The sequence below is a fragment of the Pseudopodoces humilis genome, chromosome 3 (genome assembly GCF_049639895.1).
Source record: "Pseudopodoces humilis isolate 2021_Gansu_Grassland_sample_001 chromosome 3, ASM4963989v1, whole genome shotgun sequence".
Lineage (NCBI taxonomy): Eukaryota > Metazoa > Chordata > Aves > Passeriformes > Paridae > Pseudopodoces > Pseudopodoces humilis.
Genome location: NC_142202.1, coordinates 22,594,955 through 22,604,783, shown reverse-complemented (window position 1 = coordinate 22,604,783; position 9,829 = coordinate 22,594,955). Strand labels below are relative to the sequence as shown.

The 9,829-nt window shown below is 39.5% G+C and overlaps 1 protein-coding gene across 1 annotated transcript; it reads left to right on the top strand.

The window, feature by feature from the left end:
- Positions 1 to 777: 777 nt before the first annotated feature.
- Positions 778 to 7,503, top strand: MRPS10 (mitochondrial ribosomal protein S10). Its single transcript, XM_005523368.3, has 7 exons — positions 778 to 830; positions 3,811 to 3,869; positions 3,978 to 4,050; positions 5,104 to 5,243; positions 5,748 to 5,856; positions 6,955 to 7,044; positions 7,305 to 7,503. Exons 1-7 carry the CDS (start codon positions 795 to 797, stop codon positions 7,389 to 7,391), a joined length of 594 nt encoding a protein of 197 aa, XP_005523425.1. The 5' UTR covers positions 778 to 794; the 3' UTR covers positions 7,392 to 7,503.
- The last annotated feature ends 2,326 nt before the right edge of the window (positions 7,504 to 9,829 follow it).

The following is a 9,829-nucleotide window of genomic DNA, read 5'->3' as shown; positions in this document are numbered from 1 at the left end:
AATATTTAACTGTTATTTTATTAGAAAATGGTTGTGTAAATATTTTAGGCGTTTTAGTGTAAAAAGCGAACTGTAATTTTAGGTGGCAGAGGAAGTAACAAAATAAAAAATATATACATTTGATAGAGCTTGTGATCTATGCTGGTTTCAGGTGCCCGTTTTTAGCATTTGACTTGCACGCAATTTTAGGTTAATCTCACTTACACTGCCTACCTGGCTGTGTGTATTTAAGGATGATTTAGTGGCACAAATTACTACTTATTTCCCCACCCCCTTTAAAGATTTGGTACCGATCAGAAGCTGTGTTGTACTATTAACCGCTATTTGTATGTGTAAAAAAGAAAGGGGTTTATGTGCAATTTCCAGTCATTTTTGTATTTCGGTAAAATAGTCGGATGGGTTTTGCTCTAACGGGCTTGTATCCTTTTCTAAAATATTTTAAGAGCGGGGAGAAGGTTGAAAACTAGGGTTCGTGTAACTGGTTTTGTTTTGGTTTTTTTCAAAGGATTCCTAGAGAACAGGACGGGGAACGCCTGTGAGGGGACCGGCGGCCGGCTGAGGGGGAGCCGCTCCGTCGGTGCTGCCCTGAGGCCACGCTCGGGAGAGGCGGGAAGCGGGGTGGGGAGCTGAGCTGGGGCTGTACGGCTCCTCCCGCGCCGTGCGAGCTCCCAGCTCGCCTCCACACCCCCGAGCGCTGCCCCGCGGCCTGAGCCTCCCCTGCGGGGGAAGGAGGTGCGGAATGCGGCCGCTCTTCTCCTTCCGGGCGATGCAGGGCGGGCTGGGGCGGAGCCAAGATGGCGGCGGGGTGGCTGTGGCGGCGGCTGTGTCAGGTGCGGCTGTGGCGGGAGAGGGGACGCCGTAGCCCCGTCCTCTTCCTCGTCCTTTTCCTCGGCGTCTTCATTCCTGAGGGGAGTGGGAAAAGGGGACGTGGCAAATGCTATCCTTCGGGCTCCGGGAGGGTTGGCGCTGTACAGCGTGGGACTCCACGCCATCATCGCCTGACGAGTCCTCAGAACTCTTCCCTGCAGTTCTGTGGTTTTCCCGCAGTTAGGGCGGGTGGAAAGGATAGTGAAGATTAGGTGACTTGGAGGCCGTGTGCTAGGCGAGTTTCTAGTTTTAAAATTTTCAAAGCTTAGAATTTACAAAATAATAGGAGAGCGTTTTGCACTGACGATGTTTGCTAGTTTGGACTTTAAAACAGTAACTGCTTTCTCTCAAATTGAGAAAATTTGATTTTCTGAAGCCCTAAACTGTCTTCTGCGTATGCCGTGTGTTCTGGACTTGCTTTGCAGACGTCTGTCTCCTCCTGACACTTCAGAGGCTCTCAGCCAAACAAAATTAAGGGTGTTTTGTACTAGGAGAGGGGTAATTATGTTTTGTGCAGTCTTGGTTCTGTTATGTTGCAGTCTTTCAGTGTCATTTCCACCGTCTATGATAGCCATTAGCAAGAGCACATCATGAAGGTATTTATGAATTCCTGCCCACTGAATGCCATATCTACCAACTGAGTGGATCATTTTGTCAAAATTTGCATAGAGCACCTTTAATTTAATGTTATAAAAACTTGTGATTTGATGCGTGTCTGCTTGGTTCGTAACAAAGGGAGATGGCATGTGGTAGGAATAACATGCACAATCAGAATATCGGAAAAGCTGCAGACCTTAGTGTGTGGGATAGGACTCTACTGTTCCATTAGGGTTTATTTTATTAATTTTATGGCTTGAAGACTGAAATTTTTGTACCTAAAACCACATAGCACAGTACACTATAAGTGCATATATTTTTGCATGCAAACAATAAATCCTTATTACCAGGTCAAGCAGTTATAAGTAAAATAATACATAGCATAGACTGCATATGCACATGCATAAAAAAACCCAAAACAGATAAAAAATTCAGTTATTATTACAGTTAATAGCATTACATTTGTCATCTGGGGTCAGATTCTGTGTCATGTACTTGCACAAACAGCTTAAGCCCTGCACACAATAGTCTTTTATGCTCATGGGCTTGAAGTGGTGTCAGGTGATTGTTGCTGTGCTTCATATTGGCATTGAATGGAAGGAAGGCAGCATTCTGACTTCAGGGAAAGAGAATTGAGGTGAAAATGTCAGCATAATTTTGTCATAGAATCATAGGCCTGGACTGGAAGGGACCCTAATGACCATCTATTTCCAACCCCCTGCCATTTGCAGGGACACCTGCTAGACCAGGTTGCTCAGAGCCCCATCCAGCCTGGCCTTTGAACACTCCCAGGCATGGAGCATCCATAGCTTCTCTGGGCAGCCTGTGCCAGTGTCTTACTACCGTCACAGGAAAGAATTGTTTTCTAATATTTAATCTACCCATACTCTCTTTTAGTTTGAAGCCATCCCTCCTTGTCCTGTATCCCCTCTTGTCCCTCTATTTTATTAGATGTCATTAGACAATTACTAGCTGTATTTCACTACTTTTAGGTACTAAGATTCAGGTAGTTCCCAACATAAACTTTGAAACTTTCTGAATATCAACTACAGTGACAAATATGCACTCTCCTAAAACTGCCTATTTTGTTATGCACTTAAAGAATGTAACAGTAGTTACATTCTCTGTAAAGATCTGGATTTGAAAGGATTGCTTAAGGAGAGGCATTTGTACCATAGTCAGCTTTGTAAACAGAAATCTTCCCTGCCTCTTCCTGCAGTCATCTACTGGAAGCAGCATTTGTAGGATAAATTGCAACTGAGGCAGAATTACTTTGGGAAACAGCTTTGCTCTGTATGATGCATACTGGAAAAGGTTAGCATCATAGCATCAGTCGTAGCATCACAAGGTCAGTTGTGCATACCCATGGGCAACTACAGTTAGATTACCTGCAAAAGTGTAAAATCTGGATTATTTGATTAAACAAATCAAATCAAATCAATCACCTATATAACTCTTGGGAGGGGTATCTCTCTTCTCTCTTAAAGCTGTGATTCCAGCACATGTCAAAAAAGAGCATCAAGGGGCAAGATATGTAACTAATTTGATTTCAGGATTCTGCTGCAGCCCTGACGTTCTGTTAAGCAAGAGTTCCATTCCCCCCACCTGCCCTTGAGCAGTCTATAATTTTGCCAAATTAAGAATTAGTGGAAGGAAGCTAGAAGACACATAATGTTCAGAAGGGAACAATTATTCTAGTATGAAAGATAGTAATGTTACATGATGAACAGCTATATTCCTTCTCTAACACAGAAAATCATGTTATATTTTAAACATGGTTCATTTACTTGTAATAAGTATTTCTGTTTAAAAGTTCTCTTCAAAATAACAAGTGTCCAAAATCACAAGGAACTTTTTTCTGAAAAAAAAAGTAAATTTCCAGTAAAATTCACAGACTAAATTTTTGCATTTATAGGATACTTTTTTCAATTGCTTTTTTAAGTCCTACTTAGGCTTGTCACTTGACAAAACTTACATATATTGTTCCATGAAAGTAAAACCAAAGAGAAAATATTATTGTATACAGAAATAGCTTCCGATGCCACAAAAATACATTTTTCTGTTAAAAATATGCTTTGTGATTGCTATTCAAGTGCCTCACTAGTAAGTGCATACTGTGCCCTTAACATGCTTCTTTTTTCAGGGCTATTGTATTCTGAAATACATTTCCATGCTTCTGTTTTCCTGTGTTTTCCAATGGAGCAAACTTCCTAGTTGGTTAAATCAGTGCCTAGGAACGTGCTGTGCTTTGGCGTGCAAAAAAGTAATCTTTAATAAACCTGTATTAACTGGCTGCTTTCTGGTTTGGGGAAAAACTCCACAACATAACCTATCTGTTTTATACAGGGATCAGCTTTTCCTGTCAGTTATGCAAGCAGAATTATGCAAAAGCAGTATTTTCTTCCGTAAGTGTAACAGCCCCTCCTCCTTCCACTGCTCCTCCATAGTCCCTGAAAAAATGAAATCCAACTTTAACAACTTATTTTATGCTTTTCCCATGACTTTATTTCTAGGAGCTCCAACTTGATGGGAGCACGGCTGTCTGGATCCTATGGTGATACACAGGAGCCTAAGACTAACCCTTTGGTGAGTGTTCTGTAACACAGTATTTTGTATATTAACTTAGTAATAAAGAGGACATTAAGAAACACTTGAATTCTTACCTTGCAGCTTTTTGAAGGTCTGAGTGGTGTCACATTTATCATAGAGAAAAAAATAATTTAGATTACTGCTATTTGAGATTTTCTGGTTGTTTCGTTGGTTTTTTTTCCCAAGAAGATTTCTGTAGCTCACAGTTGCCTCTCAGTAACTTTCCCCCTTTTCTATTCAGCTGTAACTCTTATGAAATACCAACATTTTGGCCATATTCAGTTCAATGCCTGCAGCAGCTTAGCAGCCTTTTGACAAGGGCTTCAGAAACATCTGACAGGCAGTATTAGATCTACAGTGCTGATCAAGTTTTCCTGCTGTGGCTGGTACATGCTGGATTTAGTGTGCTAAACTGCCTAGGAGTGAACCTCTGGGAAAGTCAGCACTTCTGCACTCATTAAAGCTCTTCCAGTTAATCAGCAACCCCAGACCATCAGAAATTGATGCTCTAACTGAAAGCCATAAACTTACACTTTTACAAACCTGAAGGATAATACACAAATAAATGGGGGAGACTGCTGTGTTTAAAGTAGTCTTGGAGCTGACTTAGTAAAGTGAGAATTCTGGTTGCTGTCTATAATGTTCTATTTAATTTCCATACCCAAGCAAACTCTTGGGTATTTGCACACTGCTATATAAAATACAAATATTGTTCCAGACTTGCTTCAACAATGAGTTTTGTTCTAGCCATTCTTAGTGTTTTCCTCCTTATATCTATCTGGCATTCCTTTTTTTGGACAAAGAAATTTTACCTAAATGTTCAGAAGTTAGCTATCTCTTCACACTTTACCTTCCCTGTTAGAGTGAGACCTGTCAGTCAAGGTAATACAGTCAGACTCTGTTAGACAAACTAAAATAAGCAGCTCAACAGGTTGTGGGGTGTTTTTGCTCTCTTACAAACAGGGCATGCAGGCTAAGGAAATATGCAGTGCATGCAGTATTTAAGGAGACCATGGTGTGGTAACTCTTGTTCTTCCTTCAAAAATGCAGGTGTCTATTTCAGATGAGCCAGAAACACTGTACAAGAGATTGTCCATTTTAGTTAAAGGACACGATAAAGCTGTGTTGGACAGTTATGAATATTTTGCAGTGCTTGCAGCTAAAGAACTTGGCATCTCCATTGAAAAAGTGTAAGTAAGTGATCTGTAGAGTGATACGATATGGAGTGAGATGCTTCTGTCATAACTGCTGTAATTCAGGGCCTTTCCTTAGAAGTATTTTTTTTTATTTTTGTAAGAAATGGCTATAATCTGACATTTTTTTTCTCAGCTTCTAGATTTAACACTTCTTTGATGGCAGGACAGTGATGAGAAAGCAGCAGCAGTTCTGCACTCAGCAGAACTCAGTGGAACTCAGTTCCACTGCCATAGTGGAAGTGTTTTTTATCTACATGAAGGATGCTGACAGTGCTTTCAGTGCAGCTGTCAGTGCTGTAGCTTCCCTGACCCAATGCTGGTTAATACCTGAGTGCTAACCATGCCCATGTGAGTTAATAACAAACTGTACTAGTGTTTCATATTTCCTTGTAGATCTTCTAAATGTCAAGTAAGAACAGATTTCAGCATAATCTTTCAGATAAACTTGTATTATCATCCTTTATGTAACATGAAAATTTCTTTTTCTTCTTTGCTCAGAGATAAGCCCCCAAAGACAATAGAACGATTTACACTTCTCAAATCTGTACACATTTACAAGAAGCACAGAGTTCAGTATGAAATGAGAACACATTACAGGTGTTTAGAGGTAAGAAAGAAGGAAACAAAATTGTTCTAGGTGCACAATGCAAAGATATTACTACATGCTAATGCACAAATGAAAATGTTTTGGAGACAAGAATGCAGGAAAATACTGGAAAACAGCTGACCTACTTACATAAAACACGAGTTATTCTGAATGCACAGCCTACATCATTTTTGGACCAAAATGTTTATTTTGACCATCATCTTAACAGCTGAAAGAATGACTAAAGAAAGTAAGGTAGAATTAAGAGTTATCTTTATGTGTGTTATGCTCTTGGTTTCCAAAAGTCATTAGGATGAGAGTTTTCTCAGGAAGGGAAGAAGATTGCCAGTCACTAAGGGTTCTGTTCTTTATCTGTGAATAGGTTTGAAGTTTTTCAGCAGACATACTTTTGTCCTATGTAGCATCATGTGGCAAACTAAAACTGCATGTAGGAAATAGAAGAAAGGAAGCATAGACAAACCACCAGCTTTGTCGCCGATGACAGACGTGTATGGTTTAGAATGCAGCTGTGGTTGACTTTCTTAGAAGAAAGGTTTACTGCTAGCATTTTGTGGCTCCTGGGTGTCTTACTGTAATTTGCACAGTGCTTAGCAAAATGGGACTGTGAGTCCCCTGACATGAGTGCAGTACAAGTGGCTGCCCACAGAGCAAAAGCACTATTTTTGCCTTCCAGGAAAAACTAAAAGATCAGTAATTCAGTGGAACCAGGAGAAACTAAAATGTCAGTATTTCAGTGGAAATGAGTTGCAGGATTTGTAAGAGTCTTGAACTTTGGGAGTATAGAAAAGCTGGTGATTCTTGCATAATCTGCAATTAATTTTATCTGGTACCTGCAGTGTTAAGATCCACTACTTCCATCATAGTCAATACATGCGCTCCCAGGCAGCATGTGCAGTTCTGCAGAGTGAAGTGACTACTTTGTTTGCATGAGGGCTGAGTACAGATGAACTGCTTATGTTCAAAATATTATGGAAGTTGGCTTCCTGTAAGAGGTTTGGTCCCATAGCAAGGGCTAAAGAAGCTATGGATTTTTTTTTTATTATTTTCTTTGAAGTATTATTAATTGCAGTTTATTAAAAAAAATTCTTTCTGTTTTAGTTGAAATACCTAACAAGCAGTACTGCTGCAGTTTACTTGGAGTATGTACAACGAAACTTACCTGAAGGGGTTGCCATGGAAGTGAAAAAGGTCTGTTTCCACCCCACATTATTAACTTTTATGAGTCCTGATGCAAATACCACTAACTACTGAAGTCTTCAGAAAGTCAGCCGAGAAAATGGATGTAGTTTGATAGGAGAATTTGCCGAAGTATTACGTTAAAGAGGCTGTGTTGCTTGGAAGTGCCACTAGGTGGCGTTTTAAATCTGATTCATGTCTCAAACCAGAATAAATAAAGTAGTTAGATGTTAGCTGGCTGGTACAGTAAATGGTGTTTTTCTTTCCTTTAGACTAAGATAGAGAAAATACCAGAACACATTCGGAAACCTGTTTGGGATACACTACCTCAAGAAGAAGAAACTGAAGTGAAGTCATGAACACACCAAGTACCTGGCTCTGTTCGTACTGAAATTCATTGCTCCTATCAACCTCATTTACTGAGATAGTCCATTATTAAATAAAGGTTCTATTATAAAGAAATTATATAAACTCTTGTTTCATTAAGTTATTCTGCTCATAACTCCATAACTGGACTGAACTGTTTTAAAGTTTGACTGTGTTGTGTGATCAGTCATGATGGTCATTTATAAGTTTGTAGAAAGGTATAGTTTATTTTTACTTATATATGTAAAAGTATGTGTATATATACATAAATATAAATTCACTGTCTCCTTTTGATACTAGACGGCTTCTGAATGCTGAAATAATTGCAAATCCACTTTATGTTTGTGTAATGTTTAATATTATGGATGCCAGATTGTTATCAGTTTATCAATTCTGGATAAACTAGTTTGTTGGATAAACTATTTCCCATCTTTTTTTCTCCTACTTACACATTTCTCTAGTTTTGCTTCCTGACACATTCCTCAGTGAGTGCCAACAGCAACACTGCAACCATTGATTCAGGTTTTGTCTCAAGTAATCATCTTTCTACTGAGCAGCTCCTGATTTTCAGTAAGAAAATTTGTAGTTGCAATAAAAAACCCCATTCTTCATACCATTTATAGACATCATAGTTTGAGCATGCCGTGTTGTGTTCTTAGGAGTCAGACATCCAAAGTTTAAATGATCCCTGTCTGAAGTGCCCACTTTTGCATCCATATAGCAAAACTGTCAGGATCAGCAATTTCATTCCCTTAAACAAAGGCAGTATGTGCCACATGGGGTGTTCTGTGCATCACAGCAGATCTGTGTGCTTCTCAGGAATGTATATCACATTCCTACCTTGCTAGAATTCTAGTTTGAATATGAAAGGAGTGATTCACAGAAAGAGAAGACATGAACTCCTTTCTTACCTTTCTCTTTGCTACAAGCCAGCGTTGTAGCGTACACATCTTTCTCTTCATTACATCCAAAGAAGTGCGTACAATATAAATAAATAAGCATTTGACTTTATAAGCTATATATGACAGTCCCTTGTGTAATTTACACTGCCTAAGTAACTTAGGGTAAAAATTGAAGTTTTAGCTCTCCATTCATGAATTTAGATAGAAAGGGTGTGACCAATGCATTTGTTCCAATTAAAAACACACTAAAATGAAAAAATCTCACAAGGGAAAGGGCAAAACCAGAGGTGGAAAAGCAGGTGTGAAGAAAGGAAGGAAAGGGAGTTGCTGTGAGACAAAAGAGTGAAGGCAATAAGACAGCAAGGAGAAATCTGTTCTGTTTAGATTAGTAGAGTTCTTTAAAATAAAGGAAGTGGCTTTTAGAAACCAACTGTCTCTGGAGCGTCATGCAGATAAAAGTGCTGGAGATAAACAGGTAGCAGCAGCAGATGTCTGCTGATGGGGTTTAGTTGTGGTTGCTGACAGAATGGGGTCAGCAGAACAGCTTTCAAATAATGCAAGCTTTTCTCCTTCCTTTTCTTTCCAATATTATTGCTGGAATCAGAGATGCTGGTAAAAAGAACATTGCTGGTGATACGTTACCATGTTAGCAAGTAGGAGCTCCAGGGTGATTTTACAAGTTCATTTTAAAAATTTGATTTAAAATTTTCAAGTGGAGAGATCTAATTTAAGAAAGAGATCATATAACAGTGGTTACATGTTCACTGGTCTATGGGATATCAGCATCAGCGCTGCTTTACTGCCAATGCCTCACCACAGAGAAACTGAGGTGTTCATTTCCTGGGAAACACATCTAAGACACACATTAATGGCACCACAGTGTTTTAAGTAATTTAATCCTAAACATCCTAAACAATCTACTCCTCAGGTAGAATTCTTCTCACACAAGGAATGGGGAGGATGGAGGAAGGAGTTGAGCAGAAAGAGGGAAACAATCCCAGGAGTATCATTGGTTTCAATGATGAAATTGAAGCTGGGATGGAGAGATGAAAAAGGAGTCAGAGTAGACTTCAAGCTACAGGACCAAATCTTCTAAGCTGCTAGAAAAACTTTCCCATTATGGTGAAAAGACGTGTGAATAAGTGGCCACAGAAGCAAGTTCTGCATTCAGAACATCACAGAATAATAATGCATTTTTAATTCATAAGGCAACATCAAAAAAGCAGACTGAAACTCCACAAAGTAGTGTGAAGTGTCATCATAGCCAGAATTTTGAAAAGAGTGTGCAAACAACACTGGAGTCTTAGCTACAGGACCAAGGTCCTATAATTTTCCCTTTTTAACACACAAGAGTGCAATCCTCAGAGTTCCTGAGCTGTCCTGATTCAGCTCTGAGGAGACTCCTGCTCTTCCTGCTGTCTCCCAATGCCAAATTGTAAATCAAGAAACAATTCTGCAACACAAAAATATACTGCCTTTTTCACATTCATGACAGAAGTGGGATTGATTTGCAGTATTTTTCCCCTTAC

What these genes read in the sequence shown, in the direction of transcription:
- MRPS10 (XM_005523368.3), top strand. Translation starts at nt 795, where the DNA reads ATGGCGGCGGGGTGGCTGTGGCGGCGGCTGTGTCAG. An exon ending in CAAAAGCAGTATTTTCTTCC is followed by an intron (nt 3,870 to 3,977) that starts GTAAGTGTAACA and finishes CTTTATTTCTAG; the next exon opens with GAGCTCCAACTTGATGGGAG. An exon ending in CACATTACAGGTGTTTAGAG is followed by an intron (nt 5,857 to 6,954) that starts GTAAGAAAGAAG and finishes TTTCTGTTTTAG; the next exon opens with TTGAAATACCTAACAAGCAG.